At 49.3% G+C, this 20,941-nt stretch overlaps 2 protein-coding genes across 2 annotated transcripts in view; one reads left to right on the forward strand and one right to left on the reverse strand.

The window, feature by feature from the left end:
• The window catches only part of LOC115528059 (sodium/glucose cotransporter 1-like), a 57,713-nt gene extending 46,477 nt beyond the window's left edge, over positions 1 to 11,236 (forward strand). Inside the window, exons 12-16 of the mRNA XM_030335836.1 lie at positions 2,711 to 2,879; positions 5,287 to 5,502; positions 7,793 to 7,919; positions 10,194 to 10,313; positions 11,121 to 11,236. Coding sequence (XP_030191696.1) covers positions 2,711 to 2,879; positions 5,287 to 5,502; positions 7,793 to 7,919; positions 10,194 to 10,313; positions 11,121 to 11,236 — 748 coding nt within the window. The remainder of the gene's footprint in view (positions 1 to 2,710; positions 2,880 to 5,286; positions 5,503 to 7,792; positions 7,920 to 10,193; positions 10,314 to 11,120) is intronic.
• A 3,810-nt stretch (positions 11,237 to 15,046) lies between these two features.
• Positions 15,047 to 20,941, reverse strand: part of RSPH14 (radial spoke head 14 homolog) — a 79,439-nt gene continuing 73,544 nt past the window's right edge. The window contains exons 5-7 of the mRNA XM_030336463.1: positions 19,632 to 19,857; positions 17,633 to 17,769; positions 15,047 to 15,320 (exon numbers count right to left, since the gene is read on the reverse strand). Coding sequence (XP_030192323.1) covers positions 15,082 to 15,320; positions 17,633 to 17,769; positions 19,632 to 19,857 — 602 coding nt within the window. The 3' untranslated portion in view covers positions 15,047 to 15,081. The remainder of the gene's footprint in view (positions 15,321 to 17,632; positions 17,770 to 19,631; positions 19,858 to 20,941) is intronic.

Genomic DNA, 20,941 nt, shown 5'->3' on the forward strand with positions numbered 1-20,941 from the left:
TAAAAAAATAAACTAAATTAAAATAAGAAAAAATAAATATGTAGCATTTTATATTTACCCATATATTTTACATTTTTGGTGCTCATCATTACAACCTTAGGTTTAAGTTTCCATCTCTGTAATTTCCCTTCACCCTGAAGAATTTTCTTCAGCACGTCTTATAATGCAGGTCTGTTGGTGACAGATTCTCTCAGCTTTTGGTTATTGGAAAATGTTTTTGTTTTGTCTGTTTTTGAAAGATATTTTTGCTGGGTATATAATTCTGAATTGGCAGTACTTTGCTCACCACTTTAAAGATGCTCTTTCATTCTCTTCTGACCTCTTATTTCTGATAAGAAGTCACCAAAACTCATAGTGCTGCTTTCTATTTGTAATGTTTTTTATTCCCCCTATGGCTTTCAAGATTTTCTCATTTTTGGTTTTGAGCAGTTTTGTTATATGCTTAAGGGTATGTGTGCATGTGTTTATATTTATCATGATTTGGTTTTGCTGAGCATATGAATATGTACTGGTTTTCACCAAAGTGAGGAAATTTTTGATCATTGTTTTTTTGTCGATTTTTCTGTTTCATGTCTCCTCTTTATGACTTTGTTTACGCACATATTAGCCCTCTTGATATTGTCTCACAGATCACTGAGGTGTGTTTATTTTAATTTTTTTAAAAGTTTCCCTATGTTCTTCAGTTTAGATTTCTATCAGTCTGCCTCTGGGTTTATTGGCCCTTTCTTATACCATTTACAATTTGTTAAGGCCAACCAGTGAATTTTTCATGTCATATATTGAACTGGAATTTCAGTTCTAAAATTTTTATTTTGGTTCCTTTTTAAACTTTTTATAGTTTCCAGTTTTCTATTATGACTTCCCATCTATTTTCTCATAACCATCATTTCTTTTAAGTCCTTTAATGTAGCTATAATAGCTGCTTTGAAGTCTTTGCTGATTTTAATATCTGAGCCATCTTGGGGTCTGTTTCTATCAGTTGCCTTTTTTCTTGACTAAAGATCACATTTTCTTATTTCTTCCCATGCCTAGTAAATTTTATTGTATACTGAATGTTGTGAATAAATACATTATTGTAGAGACTCTGATCATGGTCTTCTAAAGTGTATTGGTTCAAGAATGTGGGTAAATTACTAGCTGAAAACCTTAAACTTGCAGAGGTCTGTTTTTATACTTTATTAGGGTGGGTCTGTTTCAGTTTCACTCAGTCTTATGGCAAATTCTTAATCTTGGGTTAGTCTCTACTTCTAAGGCATGGCCCTTCAGGAGTTTCAGTGAAAAGCCTAAGGTGGTTAGACAGGCCCTCTAACTCTATGAGATTCCAACTCCCAATTTCTGTCTCTCCCAGTGTAGGCAGCCACTGAAGTCTGCTCAACTCTTTCAACCTTCCAGCAGCCACTTGTTGATAGACTATTTGGAGATTCTCCCACACATGTATAGTTTGGGGATCAGCCAAGGATATAAGGGAAGTGTATGCACAGATTGGACCCCCTTGTTCAGTAGCTCCCTCCTTTCTAAAATTCCCCCATAGCATTTTCAACCACTCTGAATCCCCATCCTCTATCTTCTTATACCCCAACCTAGTAATAGTGAGGCTCTCTGCTAATTTCTAGCCACCCACACCATGCAAACTAGGAAGAGCCTTCAGAAGAAAAGCTGGGTAGTGTAGAGAGCATCCACTATGGTTGTATTCTTTCAAGGATTAAATCCTTTCCCATTTCCGCCTGCTTTTTGGCTCCCTGAGTGTTGCAGTTTAATATTTGGCCCACAACTTATCATTGTTACTGTGGGAGGATTAGTCTCATGCAAACTATCACATCATTACTTGGGTGGGAACTCACATCCTGTGTCTTCTTTGATTATCAAGGAATTAGTCCTTCATATCTTATAGTCATTCACTCTAAATTATAATTTTTAAGCCCTTGTTGATACAGAACTAAGATTTATTCATCATTGGGATGACATGTAATCTAGTGTAATTTTATATATCAATACATATTTTACAATATTTCACTTAGAAAAAATAATGGGGGTACCTGTGTGGCTTAGTCAGTTAAGCATCCAACTTTGGCTCAGGTCAGGAACTCGCGGTTCATGAGTTCCAGCCCCACGTCAGGCTCTGTGCTCACAGCTCGGAGCCTGGAGCCTGCTTCAGATTCATGTCTCCCTCTCTCTCTCTGTTCTTCCCCTGCTCACACTCTGTCTCTCTGTCTCTCTCAAAAATAAACATTTAAAAATTTTTAAGAAAAAATAATGAACATTTGGAGCCTCCACTCAGTTTCATAAAATTTTTAGCAAAATTTAAATAAGTTTCTGAACTTGTCAAAATCTTCAAAATTATGTGCTGTACTAATCTGTCTGAAATTTCTTATAGCGTGCTATCCTCAAGAATTTGATATTTTCCATGTACTATAATGTTAAGCATGACTGACCAAACACACCCTCCAAATATGGTGAAAATCTATCCATGGTCTAGTAACAGGCAAATGGACAGTTTTATTTGTTCAGAAGTTAAATGATTTTTATCTGCAGCTTTATGGTTCTATCAGTATTTAGGTATGTAGCTGTCTCCTCTGTTCCACATTTATGAATGGGCATCTGAATTTAATCTAAGGAATAATTGAGCTAATAGTTTATGGTTTATAGATATTTTACTGGCGGGGGGAATAAAGCTCATCAAATTGCCATTGACTATTGGTTTAATTTACAGGTTTTTTGTTATAATATTACTTGCTGTCACTATCCTCTGGGTCCCTATTATGGAAACAGAATACAGTGAACGACTATTTGAATACACACATGCAGTTATGAGCTACTTGACCCCGCCCATTGCTGCCATCTTCCTGCTTGCTGTATTTTGCAAGAGAGTCACTGAAAAGGTAGGTAGGTGTTGGCATGGCCACCGCAAGACAGAGTGTGAGGACTTGCCTTCACATCATAGTTGTCTTTGCAAGAGCTGCCCTAGAAGGGTTTCTTGTGCTTCAAGAGTTCACACCATTGCATCATTGCTTTCCAAGAGATTATTTCCTCCTGGGTAGACTTAGTCTGAGCTCCCTCATGCATTCAGGGAAAAGGTGAGCTCTAATTTGTTTTTCTTCCCTTTACAATATAATCCACTTTTAACCATGACATAGATGATGCAGTGTTAATGCTCCTTCTTCACACATATCTGGTTGTAGGAAAATATAATTCTGTTGCCTCTGTACATGGATGTGTCATACTCAGTGATTTCAGGGTCACAGGGGGATGTACAGTCATGAGCTCCTTTCACCCTTCCTATAGTGAAGACCATATCTTCCATTCACACTTTAAACTAAATAAAGATTCCTACTAATGATTCAATCATTTTATCAATAAGACTTTGAAAGCATGGTTTGCTAGAATATTTTGTTTGTTATTTGAATCATAACTTGTTTCCCCTAGCAGCACCGAGTAGCTGGGCCTTGCACAAGTTCCTGAGCACAGTGTCTAAGGTGTCATGTGATCTGGCTTTTGCCTACCTCTTGGCCCTTGCCCTCTCCATGCACAGCCCCTGGGCTCCAGCTACTCCAATTGATTTGCAGTGCTGATTACCTAACTGTCCTATGCCTTCTCTGTTCTCCCTTCACTTGCATACATTCTGTTTGCTTTGCCAGGAATATCTTTTTACTCTTCCACATGGCTGGTGCTTCCTATAGGCCCATCTCAGGTGTCCAGTCCTCTAGACCAACCTGCCAGAGCTCCTTGCTCTGCTCAGCTCACCAAGACTCAACTTAGCACCAAGAATGTGGGGGGCAGGGTGGCTGGACTCTGCAGATGCCAGAGCTGCTGCCCTCTGCTCTGCTGGCAATGGCATGGGCAAGAGGGTCAGGCTGTCACAAGAATCTGCCTCCAATGATGACACCAGCATTGAGGTATTGGAGCCTACTGCCAAAGAAAATTGGGAATCTGCTCAGGGGTTCCCCTGACACCCCTTGTCCAAGGTTACAAGCAATTGCAGGTACCCCTTTGACCTAGAGAGTTTCTCTAGGCCTTCTCCTCCACTCTGCTTCAGATGGCATGCTCATCTGGCTTCTGCTGCCCATCTGTTTCTAGATCTTCCCATTCTGCACATCTCCTTCAATAAATTGTTCCTGTGGATCGTCCACCTGGCTTTTGGTTTTAGGCCTTTTTCCAAGATGTTTGCCCATGTACCATATCTTCTGTCTCCTCTGACATCCATCTCCATCTAAGTCAAGCTCCAGATACAGCTCTAGAGCCAAGTGAAGTCCTTACTCTTAAAGTGTGGACAGTCTGGCTGGAGGAGACAGATTATACCCAATAAGCAGATAAAGATTTCTGATAGTGATGCAGTATTGTTTAAAAGATAAAAAAGGATAGTAGAGGGTGGCAAGGCAGGCACTAGAGGTAGGGGGGATACAAGGACCTTAGCCAAGGTGGTAGGAGAAGACTTCTAAGAAAGTGACCTTGAATCTGAACCTTGAAGGATGAGCCAGAAATACCAAGATCTAGGGAGAGACCCAAGCAGAGGGAAGGGCAAGTGCAAAGGCCTGAGCCAAGAGCAAAACAGGCAGGTTAAACATGCAGGAGGAAGTTTGCATGCAGTGACTAAAGTGGAATGACCAAGGGGAGGAGAGTGGCAGAGCCAGGTGAAGTCAACTGATGGGTAGGGTGGAGATTTATTCTGATGGCAGGCCATGAGAAGCCACTGGAGAGTTTAAGCAGAGACAAGGCATTCTCTAATGCATGCTTTGAAGAGCTCACTCTTCTGTGAGGACAGTGGGCAGGCAGGGGCCAGGAAGGGAAGCCACCTATGTGAGAGAAGATGGCAGTTTCAGGATTAGGGCGGTAGCCATAGGGTGATGGGATTCCAGATATACTTTGGAGGCAGAGCCAACAGCATTTGCTGATAGGTTGGTGGTAGTGCAGGATGGAAATAAGGGAACCAGGGATGACTCCTGGGGTTTCAACCTGAGCAACCAGGGAGATGGAGGTGTCACCACAGCCTTTTGGACACATGATGTTTGAGATGCCTTTTTATGATCTTACTTAAAAGCGTTTCCAGTGTTTCTCAAGTTCTCTGATTGACCTAAGAGAAAGTGCAGGGGTCTCAGGTCTTGGTTCAGCCCAAGAAGGCATGGCCTCCTCACTGGTGCTTACATTCTGCTTCCTTCCACAAGATATTTAAAGCCTTTGTTACGATGATGATTTTAATTTCAGAACTCAACTGGTGGGGAGGTGAGGCTGATGGTCTGTCTCACCACCCATCCCCTCCAGATGACTCTCTTGGGGCTCCTCCTTTGGCAGGGTGCCTTCTGGGGGCTGACCGGAGGACTTCTGATTGGCTTCTCTCGAATGTTGTCTGAGTTTGCCTACGGACCCTGGAGCTGTGGGGCAAACAGCAAGTGCCCCCTGATCATCTGTGGCATGCACTACCTCTACTTTGCTGTAATCCTCTTCATAGTCAGCCTTTTCACCATCCTGGGGATCTCCTTATTCACGGACCCAATTCCCGATAAACATGTAAGTGCTATTGTGAGGTTTTCTGGGATCAACCCTCAGTCCCAGAGTCCCCATGAGCAGTAACTAGGCTCTGCTGGTTTGGGAGAGAGTGACTGAATTCCTGCATTCTTTTTGAAAAGAGGGAGGGCTAGGGACTGGGCTTGGGGGATGGGTCAGTAATAGGCAAAGAACAGAGAAAGGGCCCTGCTATAAAAACTAAACTAAAAGACTTACCAACAATTCACCAATTAGATATTCACTTAGAATGAGAAGTTTGGCTTTTAAGATGCAAATTTTCCTTAGAAGTGTTAAGTTCACTAACTTCAGTGTGAATTAATGTAATCAGAGCAGTCCCAGCTTCCACCCATCCTCAGGGAATTAAGCCATCAGGAAGGGGGAGGGGACTGGAATACTGGAAGCCTCTGGTGGCTCATCTCATGGCTGGGTGCCTCTCAGCCTTCTCCTGAGCTGCTGTTCCCATCTCCCAGGAAGTACATATCAGTCACCCCAATTGGAATATAGGAAGTCTGGGCCCAGAGAAATTAAGTCACTTGCCCAAGGTACCACAAATAGGTAAGTGGTAGGGTTGGGCCCCAACCTGGCTCCCCTACATCACCTCCATCAGCATGGCCAGTGGGCTTCGCAGGACAGGGACTTGGCCAAGCCAGAAAGCCCTACTGTGTCTGAAGTTTAGGGAGGAGATCAGAAGGAAGATGAGTCTATGAGATCTACATGCCTGTTTTGCAGCTTTTCCTGGGTTCTGGGTAAAAGCCTTGAACTCAGAAGACTGCCTCAGAGTCTCCCCCTCAATCTTGGGTTTCCCCTCTGGCCATGCTTCCTGGTCAGTGGTTTCCAATTGATTCACTCCTCTCTTGTGCACAGAGCCCAGTTGGAAGAGGGCTAGAGCATATGGGGAAGACAACCAGGGGTGTGGGATGTGCACACCCGCTGCATCAGTGACAACTGGGAGACTGCCCAGCTCCCAGCGCCTTGAGAATCCGGCGGTGGGTGGGGAACTTGATTTCCTGTTGCTCAGGGTCTTAATTGTCTAGATTGTGTTCTTTGCTGTTCTCTTCCTCTCAACTGTTTGGTTGTGCCCACTTCTCAAGCACCCAAGTATTTGTTGATTGTTTACCACCTGCCTCCCAGTGTGCCAGGTGCTCTGGAGAACACAAAGCAGCTGCCAACAAGGGAGGGAGAAGTGAACAGGAGAACTGGAACTTATGGATCAGTGTCAGTGGGCCAGGCCCTCTTCTCACCGCCTACCAGAGGAGGTGGGACAACAGGGACAGCACATGAACCCAGGCTCTTCTAGTGCACCCAGCAACCTCTTCCAAAGGGGCTGATAGTGTCGTTGGGAAGGCAAATATACACATATGGCATCATCAGGAAGCAATTAGAGGCTAAACCCAGTCTCTGTTATTAATACAACAGAATTTTAGTTCCAACATTTTAGTCTGAGAGGTGGGGCTCAGGCAGATCTTGGAGTGGGCTGGCCAGAGAGGGGCCAACCCAGCCTGTTCATATCCCTGCCATATGTTGGGGTGGGGATGCTGGGATTCAAATATAATGAGTCTGGTACAATAGATCAAAATCTATTCCAGGATAGGCTTGGTGGAAATGCTCATTTAGTTGGCCCTTAAAAACAGCAACAACAATTGGCTGGATTTTGTTACTTCCCAAAGTTTCCATGTGGGTTTTCAGGACAAGAGCAAAGTCACAGAGCAGAAGGGAAGGGACACTTCCTTCTGCATCTGCAAATGCCTTATTGAGTCTGAGTAATTAAGCTCAGTGGGGGGGCAGGTAAACCAGGTAAAGCCTCTTCTGGGCTGGGTTAGTGCTCAACTCTGACAGGCAGGAGGAGCTCTTTGAAGGAAAGCAGCTCCCGGGTCTGCCCTGTCCACTCATCCAGTCAGACGGCCTCCTCCTCCACCGGAAGAAGCAGACCAAGGTGACAGGCGGCTGCTCTCATCCTGAAGGGCACAGGTTCCTGGACTCTTAGAACTGGAAGGAGCTCTGAGCACTTTTTCTCCTACCCCTACTGTATAGTTGAAGGACACTGAGCCCCAGACAGTTTGTGTCCCCTGTGCCAAAGCCATGCAAGCACACAGTACCAGAGCCAGAATTGAAATCCAAGGTCCCCAAGTGCCATGCTTTCCCTACCCCATGTTCCTTCTGTCTCTTGTTGGAGTTGAACAACCAGGTCTCATCTCAGTCCATGGAGACCCTGGTGCCCAGCTTCTGGCTGTGACCGGGTACAGTCTGTGTGACAGGGCCCTAGATGGTGACATGCCCCCCACTTTCTCCCCAGCTCCACCGGCTCTGTTGGAGTTTACGAAATAGTCAAGAGGAAAGGGTAGATCTGGATGCAGAAATACAAAGGAGGAGACCAGCACCCCAAGCACACCCAGGTGAGAAGGATCCAAACCCTGCAGGAGGTCCTGGTTGATAGTGTTTTGGGTGGATGTGGCCTGTGCTGCCCCATGGTCCCTCCTCTCAGAAATGCTTTTCCAGGCAGAGGCCCCCTCTGGGGTGTCTGTTGAGGTTGAGATGCCTCTGGACATCTATGCAGAGGCTTCTGGGCTGGGGAGAGGCAGCAGACACAGTGAGCCACCTTTGGAAGGGTGGGGCAGGGGGAGGAGACAAGGGATCTGGCCCAGGCAGAAGCAAGAGACACCCCAGGAGAAGCCATTGGAGGCAAACACTGATGAGTGAAGAAAGATGAAGCCTTAGGACTGGCCATTGGATTTAGCCACATAGAGATGATGCCCTGCCTTAACAAGAGAAACCTGGGGGAGGGGAGGGAGAGAGGGCTCCGGGAAAAGAGGTCTGAGGACAGTTAGATTTCAGTCCCAGCAAGCATGAAGCAGAATGTTCCGGGGAGGGGGGGGACTCCAGAAGGCCCAGAGGAAGGTTTTCGGCAGATGGGGTCAGAAAAAGAGTGTTGGGGCCATGGGCGGGGTGGGGGGGGGGGTGACCTGAGCTTCTTGTGGCCCTGACGCAAACAGGGATAAAGGCCTAATGAGATTAGTCCTGAGTCTCAGGCAGAGAGTACCCAGGGAGGCTGTGAGTTTAGGGGAGGAGGCAGCCTTCTGGGGCCCCCCTCCACCACTGCTAGGGAAGTTCAGAGCCCAAAGAGGCCCCAGGCTCCCTCTTGTCATCTGCAGAGGAGGCCCTGGGGGCAGATGCAGAGCAGAAGAGTGGCCTATCCTAAGCAAGGTTGTCCCACACACCTGGAGGATGCAGGACTCTCTGGGAATGTCTCTTCTCTTGGTGGGGGGAAACGGGCTTGTTAGGTGCCAGGTGCTTGTTCTTGGTGCACCTCCCGTTCCTCTTCTTCCTCTCTCCATAGTCATGGGTGGATGATGATGATGATGATGATAATGACAGTGGCTAATATTTACTGCTCACTTGGGATGTGCCAGGTGGTGTGATAGGTGTGTGTGATAGGTACAATTATTATCCCCACTTAGAGATGGGGAAACTGAGGCACTGAACAGTTAAGTAACTTGCCCCAGGTCCACAGATAATCAGGCAGAAATAGCGCACCAATGTAAACATGGGCAAGTTTGACTCTAAAATGTGTGCTCTCGGCCACTGGCCATCCCACTGCCCATCATATAGCCCTTGGGCCATCATCAAAATGATCAGTTGCCTTTTACATACAGTAGCCTCTTGGGCCTGGCAGCTGCATGACAATATGATAACATGGGTGTTGAGAATGTGCCACTCAGGACTTCTCAGCACTGGCAGCAGAGATCTGTGTCCCTGGCTTTGAGGTCCTCCTGCTGTAGCAGCCCTCCCTGTGTAACAGAGGCTCCTCTGTCCCTGGCTGATGGGTTCTGTCATCCATGGTGCTACCTCAGCCTCGGGACACAGCTGGCATGGATGCTGCCCAACAGAATGAGACAGAGAACAGGTCACAACGAACACTGTTGGGTGCACACTCGAACTGAGATATGCCCATCTGGTAATCAAGGAGGGAACTCTTTGCAGGCAGCCGCTGGACCCACATGGATGTGCTGGAGCTAGCCGTGGTGCTGACCCAAGCCTGAACAGGCCAAAGGAGCAGCCAGCAGGAGCTGTACAGACAGACAGGGAGCAATTTTAAGTCCCAGAAAGGCATTCTCACTAATTTGAATGGAAACTTCCCTATAAATCCTAGACTTCCCTCCTTTGCCTCCTGAAAAGCATCAGTGATTTCCCCTTCAAGTGCCCAGAGTACCTTATTTTGGGCCAGGCCGTGAGACTGATACCTGCCTGAGGAAAACATTCTCTGAGAGCTTGCCAAGGAGAGCAGTGTCCAGAAATCAGGGGATTTCTTCCATCCTCTAGAGAGTAGTGACTGGGGAGGCAGATTCAGAGGAGCAGTCCTGTGCCCTAAACCGACCGAACTGTGTTCGGCCATGTGCCTAAGACAGAGAAGGGTAGGCACTCCAGGATCTGGGCCCTGTTGAAGGCTCTGCCAGTAGAAGGCAAGCATGGCCCCAGGCAGTTCCCACCCCACTCCTGCCAAACTCCCAAAGCCCCTTATCCCACTCTCCCATGTCTCTGAGGATGGTGGTAGATGTTCCATAGCAGGGGCTGAGGACTGATCATATTGGAGAGAGTCTTTTGGTCTTTCTCTGGGACTGCTGAGATATGACACCATAGAAAGTCCTTCTTGTGTCCTGGCCTGTGATCCTGACCTTTGCCTGTTCCCTCTATTCCAGATGCATTTGAGGAGACCCAGGGCTGCTTCTGGAAAGCGTGGAATGCATTCTGTGGACTGGAGCCACAGCCTGGCCCCAAACTGGCCCCAGAAGAAGTAGCCAAGGAGAGGATGGAGTGTCGTACCATATCGGAAGGGACAGAGCATATATTGGAAGGGACAAAGTGCCATGACATGTCTGAAGGGACAAAGTGCTGTGGAACGTCTGAAGGGACAGAGCACAGTGCCACTTTGGAAGACACAGAGTGCCATGATGTACATATAGGGACAGAGAGTGGTGACATATTAGAAGGGACAAACCGCAGTGACATGTGGGAAGGGACAAAGTATGGTGACATGTCAGAGATCCCCTTCAGGAGAGAAATTACCAATGCCAGTGGGTTCCTCTTGTTATTGACCATAGTCCTGTTGCACATCTACTACTACTAAGGCAGCTGGGGCCCAGGGGTGTCTGGGAAGAGCAAGCAAACCACAGCCTCTTTCAGAGTCCCTCATCATCCAGTGGAGAAAGTGTTTCCTACCAGGAGACTCATGGATATGGGACCAAGGATTACACTAATGTAAACACTCCCTCAGTGTCACAAATCAAGTGCCACCAGCTGCAGGGCATGCACGCTGAGGGGACAGGGTGAAGTCCATTTGCGACTCCAGAGACTATGCAAATGAGAACATCTGTTCCTTTACAAAATGAGTCATTTTCTCCAAATGGCTCTACTGCATAAACACTGACTTTCACTTTAAATTTAATTTTGGCTTTTTATTTCTAGATATATTTGAGATTTTTGCTTGTGTTTACTTCACTGTAACCATTTCCTTCCTATGCCCAACCTCCATTTGCTTTGTTCTCTCCTCCTTTTAAAGGTATGCCCTGCTGGCAAAGATGCCATGTAATGTAAGCCTCACCCCCACGTGGGGTTCCCACCTACAGGTGCTGTGTCCACTGCCAATGACCTCACAGACCAGCTGAAGCCGAGGCTGCCCACGGGTGGAACTTTGGCTCCTGTCTGGACCACTGGTGGAGCTGAAGCAGTCTCTGTTCAGTGAAACAGTCCTCTCAACAACTCAGCATTGTCTGGCTAAAGCCATACTGCACCCCTGAAGGGCAGGTGGAAAGGAAAACTTCCTCCTTCTTGAGCTCTTCCCAGTCCTTCCCAGTCTACCTACAATTGGCATGTTATTGGGCATTGGATCCAGGAGCTAAACTCCTTTAGCTGTCAAGTATAGGCCACTCTGAGGCTGTGTTTCTGCAGGGACTCCATAAGCTGCTCCTTCCTCTTCCTTCTCAAAAATCAATAATATGTGTCTTTAGATAAAGTTCCAGGTGCCTTAAAGTGATTTGGCAGAGGCCCACCCAGCATCACAAAAATCACACTCAAGGCACACTCACATGCAGTCTCTCCTCCCTAGTTTATCCCTTCAGCTGACATTTTTGAGTGCCTACTATGTGCCAGCCGCTACAAGGAAATAGTTGTGAATACAGCATAGGAAGCAGAGAGTGAAACACTAGCCATGAGAGCCAGCATTTAATATGGCCTACTATTTTGTTGCCAGGGGTAAGTGCATTATCACATTCAAGCCATAAAACCACACTTTGTGGAAGGACTGGAATTAACCACATCTCATAGGGGAAGAGACAGGCTTAGCAAGGGAACTGAGTACATTGGGAATGGGCATAGGGCCTGGAACAGCCCTGCCTGATACCAAAGATACACACTGGCTCTCCATGAGTTGTGTATACAGCAAGGAGGCCCACCTAGCCTGAGTCAAGAAAGGCCTCCCCTGGCCAAAGAAGGAAGTCAGTGCACTGGACAACAGAAAGGACAACATGTGGAAAGTCATGACACAAGAGTGGAAAGCATGGTTGAGGATGCCAAGACATGGCTTATGCATAGGAGAACAGTGGGCCACAGGGAGGGCAAGGTGAGCATAGGCCTGATTTGCTTTATATACTTTGGGATCATAAGTTCTTGGGAGCTTCAGTGGGAAAGTGACAGGTTCAGATTTGCTGGCTGTTGCTGAAAAGATTAAAGGGAAGCAAGAACACCCGCTAGGAGGCTGTTTAGAGCAACCCAGGCGAGTTAGTGGCAAAGAAGAAAAGAGAAAGGAATAGCATCAAGAGAAGCCAGCAATCAGAAGTAATGGGACTTGACTGACTAGACTTCTGGAGGTTGAGGCCAGGATGACTCTCTGGGTTAAGCATGCAGGCAAAGGGTGCACCAATTCCAAAGACAGGCCACACTGGAAAAGGAGTGGATGTGGGAGAAAAGTTGAGCACCATTTGGGACATGTTGAGTTTGAGTTGCATGAAGAAGCTTATTGCCATCTTGACAATAGTACGTCTTCTGTTCCATGAACATAGGATGTCTTTCCATTTATTTAGGTCCTCTTTCATTTCTTTCAACAATGTTTTATTTTTTGTACTCAAGTTTTGCACTTCTTTTGTTAGATTTATTCCTAGGTATTTTATTCTTTTTGATGCTATTATAAATGGAGTTGTTTTCTTTGTCAACTTTGCTGAACTCATTGATTAGTTCTAATAGTTTTTAAGTGTATCCCTTGAGATTTTCCATGTACAAGATCATGTAGTCTGCAAAAAGAGATAGTTTACTTTTTTCTTTCTAATCTGGATGCTTTTCATTTCATTTTCTTCCCTAATTGCTTTGGCTAGAATCTTCAGTACAGTGTTGAATAGAAGTAGTGAGAGCAGATATCCTGATCTTAGGGGGAACTCATCCAGGCTCTCAGAATTGAGAATGATATTAGCGATGACTTTTTGCAGATGTTCCCTTCTATTCCTAGTTGGATTTTTTTTTTTTTTTTTAGAAATGGGTATTGGATTTCATCAAATGCTTTTTCTGCATCTATTAAGATGTTTATGTGATTTCTGTCCTTATTGTAGTTATGTGTTACATTGATTCATTTTCATATGTTAAACCAACCTTGCATTCCTGGAATAAATTCCAGTTCATCATGGTGTATAATGCTTTTTTAGTGTGGCTGGATTTGGTTTGCTGATATTTTGTTGAGTTTTTAGGTCTATATTCATGAAGGATATTGGTCTATAATTTTCTTTTCTTGTAATGTTTTTGTCTGGTTTGGGTATGGGGGTAAAATTAGCTTCATAGAACAAGTTGGGAAGTGTCCCTTCCTCTTCTGTTTCTCAGAACAGTTTGTGAAGGATTGGCGTTAACTCTTGCCTGGAGACATTTAAGGATAGATGTTAAGTTGGATAGAAGGGTTCAGAACTTAGGAGAGAGGCTGGGGCTGCAGACCCAGATTTGGGGGAGACAAGGCAGTGGGCAAGCCTAGCTAAGAAGAGAACCTGGTAGAGAAGGCCCATACCAGGAAGGTGAGATTGTGTGGCACAGTGGGAGGAGAGCAGGCCTAGACAAAGCTGTGAGAAATGCCAACACAACTGGTCATGTAGAGAAAGGGAGTTTTATAAAGGAGCCCAAAGAGAGCACAGCCAGAGCCTTGGAAGGAGGCCCAAGACAGCTGCTACAGGAAGGGAGTATCCACACCTGGGCCACAGCGTGGATCAAACACAAAGAGCACAGGGTGTTGGCAGCAAGGCAGTCAGTGACCCTGGCCAGAGCTCTTTGGTGAGGTAGTAGATGTGAAGCCAGCTTGCCATGGGTTGAGGTGGGAAGGGGACATGAAGAAGTGGGGGTCCTCAAGCACCTGTTTTGCTGAAGGAGAAAAGGTTTCCTCCTATGGGGCCGGTTTTGAGAATGAGACTTACCTGAAACCCCAGATGGGCTCAGCAGCCAGTCCCTTTTAGAACAAGAGCACCTACTTGGGCTAATCCTCTAATTCCAGGGACACAAACTTCTCTGTTGCTTCTAGGAAAGTAAAAGCCCCAGTCACTGAAAGAACTATAAGAAGGTGCTCACTTGAGGACTCTGGTTCTGCTGATAACGTTTGTTCTGGGAGAAGTGGGCATTCCATGAGCCTGGGAGGTTCTGTCCCATAGGAAATATGGTTGCAGGTTGGCGCTATAATGAGGAAAGCCTCGTTTGAGACAGGGAGCCTCAAAAAGCTCCCCTGAAGCTAAGCTCCCCTCCTGAAGCTTCTAGAACAGAGGTCAGAACTGGCTTGAGAACCATCATCCTGCCAGACCAGGCAGGGAAGGCTGGAGGAGATTAAAGGGTTCCCAAGCCTCATACTCCCCACAGCCTGGCTTCTCCTCCAACCCCTTCAAGCTCTCCAGCTTCATTTGCCAGTTTCACTTGGGGGAGAAGAGAGGCAAGTGGAGACAGTTGGAGGCCCAGGTGGAAGGCTGGACAGAGGGCTGCTGTGGGGCTGGGGTATGGTTGGCATAGGCCAGCTGGGAGTTTACTCTTAAGACTTCTTGTTTCTGGGGGAAGATATCTGTCCTGGGCATGCATCTCTAGGGGGCCTCATACTACTCACATTCCCCCTGAAAGAGCCCACATAGGCTGGCACTGTGACCTTCCCTCCTGACACCCATTGTGAGAAGGGGGAAGAATTAGCTGAACAGGGCAGTATCCAGCCACACCTAAGGGCCTGGTCACTCAAATGTCTGAAACTTGGGTTGTGCCAGATCCAACTGTCTTTCTTCTCCCAATCCAACTCCTGCCCCTCCTTGTCTCTGGAGGGCCTAGCCCTGCTGTCTACCTTCTGTGGGGACTCTTGGCCCCAGCAGAGAGCCAGAATGCCACCCTCCCATCCCTGGGCATTGGACTTAGCCCATGCCTCCTTGCCTGGCCACCATGACCCAGTCCTTTGAGGCCAGGTGTTTCCCTTTTGCAGGAAATGGAAGATGTGACCACACTCCAGGAATATAAAGTGCCATTCAGACGCAACATAAAGAGATTCAGCCCATTTATTCAGGCATGCAGCTTATCAGATCTGGCCCAGTAAAAGGCTCAGGGTTTCCACTCAATGACTTTGACGGCGATCTGTGCTGCCCGCCGCACGGCCTCACTGGTGTCATCCTCCAGGACACGGAAGACGGGCACACGAGATTGCAGAAACTTGCGGCCCTCGGGGGCCTCAGCCAGCATGGTGAGGGCCTTGGTGGCATTCAACCGTGCCTTGCTCAAGGATGAGCCAAGCAGGCTCAGGAGCGGGTGGATGGCTTCTGTGTCCAGGGCGGCATACTTTCCTGTGGGCCACCAACACCACGCATTCCTCAGGGGGCCTCCTGTTCTACCTCCTCTCACCCCAGCCCAATCCTGGCATCTGGCCTCTGGGGAGGTGCCATTCCTCACTCCCTCAAAGGCCTAGCATCTTCCTTTGCCTCCCACCTTGCCCTCTTCATCTCCTGCCCCTCCAGCCCCTCAACTGGCTTCTCCCCAACCACCCTGATGCCTCTCCGGCAATCCAGTTTTCACAAGGAAACACAAAAAGTAAAACCCAATTGTTAATTTATGTGGCAAATGCTTCTTGAGGACCTACTCTGTGTCAGGCACAAAAACTCACATAGTTCTCTCCCTCTTGGTGCTTACAGTCTAGTGGAGGGCACAGACATTAATGTGTAAAGAAGACATTGCTCCTTAACCTTCACCACCTCCCTGCTGTCCTGGCCTGCTAAAAGGCCAGATGGTTGCCCCCTGCCTCCCATCCTTCCTGCTGTGCTTAATGTACTCTTCTCTCTCTTTTTTTTTTTTAATTTTTTAATGTTTATTTATTTTTGACAGAGAGAGAGAGACAGAGAGAGAGAGACAGAGCACGAGCAGGGGAGGAGCAGAGAGAGAGGGAGACACAGAATCTGAAACAGGCTCCAGGCTCTGAGCTGTCAGCACAGAGCCCGATGCGGGGCTCAAACTCACAAACCATGAGATCGTGACCTGAGCCGAAGCCGGACGCTCAACCAACTGAGCCACCCAGGCACCCCGATGTACTCTTCTCTTAACGCTGGGACCTGTCCAGCTACCCTCCGCTGTGCTGACTCCCACTGTCCCTTGGATCAACACCCATGCCCCTCCCAGAGGAGGCTCAGCCCCTGCCCTGTGCCACCACATGCCATGCTTCTCTTCTATATCATCAACCCTCTGCCACTCCCACCAATGTTCACCAGAGGCTGAGATGTCCAGGTCCCCACCACCAAGCACAGGGCCTGGCACATGGCAGGGGCTTGGGGACCCTTGGCTGGAGTGCCAGCTTTGTGAAAAGTGGCCTCACATCCCTAGGTTCTAGCTGTTACCTGGGCCCACCATGAGCCCTCCGGCCCTCCAAGAACTCCCACAGGAAGCCCAAATGAGACACAGCACTGAGGACGCCCAAGAAATAAATGTGCTGGGGGGAGCCCCTGCCCTGGTGGTCAGCATCCTCACTGCAAAATCGAAAGGAGGCTGTGGCTCCAGGAAGGCCCCAACCTCTCCTCCTCTGGTATGTCTCAAATTCCACCATTAGGGTCTAGTGGGGAATGGATGAGAGGCCAATTCTGAGGGGCTTTACAGCATGCTGATTGAGAGTCAGACCCAGTCAGTCCTCTGTGGAACACCAAGAAAGCACAGGGCATAGGGCTGGTACAGGCAATTGTGAGCATAGGGAAGGACAGACAGCTTTCAGAGGTCAAGTGGGATTACCCACCCTGGCCTCCAGGTGGGGAAACCAGCCCAGTAGCTCCTGTTAGCCCAGGGTTGGATAACTTAACATGGAAGCCTGACTGGCTGGGGTTCCCCAGGTGGGAGAGGTAATCTCATACTCTTATTTGCTGCCTACCCCACCCATTGAAAAAAGTAATTTTGGTAAAAAAAAAAAAAAAACAAAAAAACAAACAAACAAACAAACACCATGAAGGGGTGCCTGGGTGGCTCAGTCAGTTAAGCGTCGACTTCGGCTCAAGTCATGATCTCACAGTTTGTGAGTTCGAGCCCCGCATTGGGTTCTGTACTCTTCTCTGACAGAACCTGGAGCCTGCTTCAGATTCTGTGTCTCCCTCTCTCTCTGCCCCTGCCCCACTCACTCTCTGTTTCTGTCTCTCTCTCTCTCAAAAATAAATAAAGATTTAACAAATTTTTTTAAAAACCCCATGAAAGCAAGGCTCCAGTTGTTTGCCTAGGGCTCAGGATAACCAAATCAAGGACGGCAAACGACATAATTAATCCCAGAATCCAGGCTTACAAGCGTCCTGGGTTGGAGGTGGGAATTCCAGTCCCAGGGAACAGCCTGGCAGGAGGGGACAGAGGTCCTAATGGGAGTGACCAGGAGGGACCACAGGTAGGTGGCCCACTGTGGCCAGGAAGAAGAAGGAGGGTGGAGCCTCGGGCCCAAACTTGAAAGGACTTCAACAACAGGCTGGGAAAGTATTTTGGTGGGGCAGGGAGGGGACAGTAGGATGCTGAGCACAAAATGAGAGTTCTGGAAAGCCTGCAGGGACAGCCAGCATGCTGGAGGCTGCAGTGACCCCCCACTGCCCAGTAAGCTCCACCACCTACACAGGGGATGCACCTGGCCAGCAAGCTGCCTCACCTTGAGTTGTCACCGTGGCATACATGAGGGCCCCGGCGGCATTGGCCTGCACCTCCTCCACCCTGTCCTTCAGCAGGTGCACCAGGATGGGGATGACGTCATGCTGCCACACCTGGTTCTTGCCCTCCAGAGGGATGCTAGACCAGAGAGGGAACAACTATGTGGCTTCACTTTTGCAAGAGGAGGTGAGCAGGGCCCAGGACCACCCCAGGGGACACCAGAAAGACTTGTGTTGGGACTATCCCTGGTGGTCCAGGCTTAGCCAATGGGTACCAAGGCACCAGGGAGCACAGATTTGGGTCTCACCCCCCACACTCAGACAACCTGGGAGCATGGCCTGTGGCCACTGAAGGCAAAACCACAGAGGAGCCAGGGTGGGGTGGGTGATGGAGACTTGTCCTAAGGTATCACATGGAAAAAAAAAAACCAGACATGTCCCCTCCAGCTCCAAAATGGGGAGTAGCAGGACCCAGGGGTGCAAACCACAGGGACACTCATTTTGACTCCATGTAAGAGCCAGAGCTACCAGGGATGGGCTCAGCCACACAAATAGCAGCAAGCTGCCACGGAGACACCGGTAGAGAGCCACCCTCAGGAGAGAAGATGCTGTAAGTCACTTCTAATCCTGGCACTGTACAAAGCTGTGAAAATGTACATGATGGACTCCCCATGAGCTCCCCTTGGGAGCTTGATCAAAGATGCAGAGTCCTGAGGCCCGCCTGCAGGGGTCCCATGTGTTCGTTCATTCCCACAGCCAGGGCTGCCCGAGCACCTTGCAGGCCCTGGGGCCAGATGCTGAGGCCAGAGCAGGGTTGCTCCAGCTCAGCACCACTGATGTTGGGGCTGGATGGTTCTTGTGTCCCTTGCATTGTGGGATGCTCAACAGCATCCCTGGCTTCTACCCCCTCGATGCCAGGAGTGCCCCTTCTCCCCAACATTGGAACAACTAAAAATGTCTCCAGACAGTGCTGCCTGTCTCCTAGGGGACCAAAGCTCCCCCTGTTTTGAACCCCTAGTCCCAAGCGGCAAACAGAGCAAAGCCCTGTCCTCAGGAACTCCCCTTGGGGGTGACACACAAAACAGGAGGGAATAGTGCAAAGCACATGCAGGCTAGTGGAGGCTGCCAGTTTCCAGAGCAGGTATGGTCCTTAGAGGCTTCCCTGGAAGGGGACCTCTGAGCAAAGAGCAGATGGTGATGGGCCTGGGGTGGGGCCCCAGAATCTCCATGTTCATAAGCTCCCAGGGGTCTGGATCAAGGGCCACACTTGTAGAAACGATGGCCTGGGTTTCTACAGAGAATCCCAGATGGAGGGAAAGCCAGGCCTCAGGGAGGCAAGAGGTGTCAGGATGAAGGCAGGTGGCCATATCTAAGGCATGGACTTGGGGGGGGGGGGACGAGGGACCACCCATCCTTGGGGAACATCTCTGTCCAGGCTCACACGCTGCCTCCCTACCGCCCTTCATCCCAGCTCTGAGGCTTTGTGCTCCCTCAGGCTCCAGGCCAGGATTTAGACTATGATTCTGTGTAACCCTGGGTCCCCTGTGCCTTCATTTCCTTACCTATAAACGGAGATACTCACCTTCCTTGGAGGAATGTCTAAATGTGCGGTCTGTAGGTAATGCCGGGCACATAGGGAACACTCAGTGACCCCTGTCACCACCAGTTCTCCTGTGCTTGTCCTACTCACAGGGAGGGGGTAAACAACCATCTCATGCTCCCCAGGACTGGGGGCTTCCTGGGATGCAGGACTGTGAGTGCTAAACCTAGGACACCCTCAGGCCAACAGGGCTGTGGCCACCCCAGGGGAGAGGGTCCTTCTCCCCCAGGGCACAAGCAGGCCAGGGGAAGCAGGCCCTGAGGTGGGCTCCCTGGACCTCCAGGGCAGGCTGGCTTGCTGCAGGGCTGGGGGCAGCTCAGTTGCCTTTTCTGAGCCTCAGCAGAAGCCCCAGGGCCGGCCACTCCCACCCTCCCTGCTCCATCCACTCGGGCCCGGCTCACCTGACCGCAATGAGTGTGCGGGCAGCTTTGCTGCGAATGTCATCGTTGGTGCTAAGGAGCTTCTGCTTCAGGAAGGGCACCACGTGGCTACCCAGTGCCTCGGTGGCATCCTCCGTCAGGCAGGCCGCCAGTGTGTCCAAGAGGAGCCCCTGGATCTCTTCCTCCTCCCTCTGCAGCTTCCACACGAGTGAGGGGATCAGGCCACTGTTGACAATGCCCTGGGCTCCTGCAGAACAGGAAAGGGCACTGAGTGTGGGCCAGCCCCCCTTACCCATTCTGGGCAGCAAGCAGGAGCCAGGAAAGTTCTGCAGAGCTGGTGGGGCAGAGGAGGTCTGCAAATGCCTCTGGCTCCTGGGCCCCTGAGCAGCTAGCAGGAGGCTATGGATGACAAGCCAGAGTGGGAACCACACAGCCCTGGAGAACCCCCAAAGGTGCCAGCCTTGTTGTCACCTGTAACTGGGGGGACATCAGTTACAAGCGTTCAACAGGTGTTCAGTAGCCTGAGAAGCAGCGGCCATCCTGTGTGAGCACAACAGCCATCCCTGCATGGCCAGGCATAGAAGCTTCCCTCCCTTCCCCACCCTGCACCAGAAGGAAGGAGGGGGGACCACCCAAACCCCTCCTTCCCACTTGAAACCTCTCTAAGCTGCTGGAAACCCCAGACCAGTCTGGCCAGCCCTTGGGGAAAGGGAAAAGAGCTTGCAATCAAGTCTGAGGTAGAAGCTAACAGGCTGGCATCTTATATACAAAAAGAGCTGTGCCTCCAACCCAAGATGACAGGAAGTCCATGGACTCTGGCCAAGGATGTCTAAAAAAACCCCCTCAGAAAGGGGAACTCCACATGGCAGCATGGCTGGGGCGCTGGGGCTGGAAGAAGTGGTGTGGTGAGCCTCCCCAAGGATGGACTCCACTTCCCTCCTTCCAGCTAGCTCCTCCTCCCTCCAGCAGATGTCTGGAGGGGAACCTGGAACCAGCCCGGGCGGCACCCCCAAGGGGCCTAACTCCCATGTGCCCAGAATTGCTCCCATAGCAGCCATTACTGGGAAGTGAGCAGGGCACTGATGGAAGGGCAGCCCACACTCTTCCCAGCCCACCTCCCAGCCCTCTTCCTGGCCTCCCCAGTGGCCCACACCACCCACCAAGAAGCCATATATAGCCCCCATGGAGGTGGCCACCAGCAACACCTCTCTCTTCGGCCTCCCCAGCTAAACCCTCTAATTTGCTCTAGAGAGACAAATAAACAGGTTAATTAGCCGAAAGGTCTCTAAGTGCCAATTAGCACCAGGGATTTCCTCTTTGAAGACATCACC

The sequence above is a fragment of the Lynx canadensis genome, chromosome D3 (genome assembly GCF_007474595.2).
Source record: "Lynx canadensis isolate LIC74 chromosome D3, mLynCan4.pri.v2, whole genome shotgun sequence".
NCBI classification, from domain to species: Eukaryota; Metazoa; Chordata; class Mammalia; order Carnivora; family Felidae; genus Lynx; species Lynx canadensis.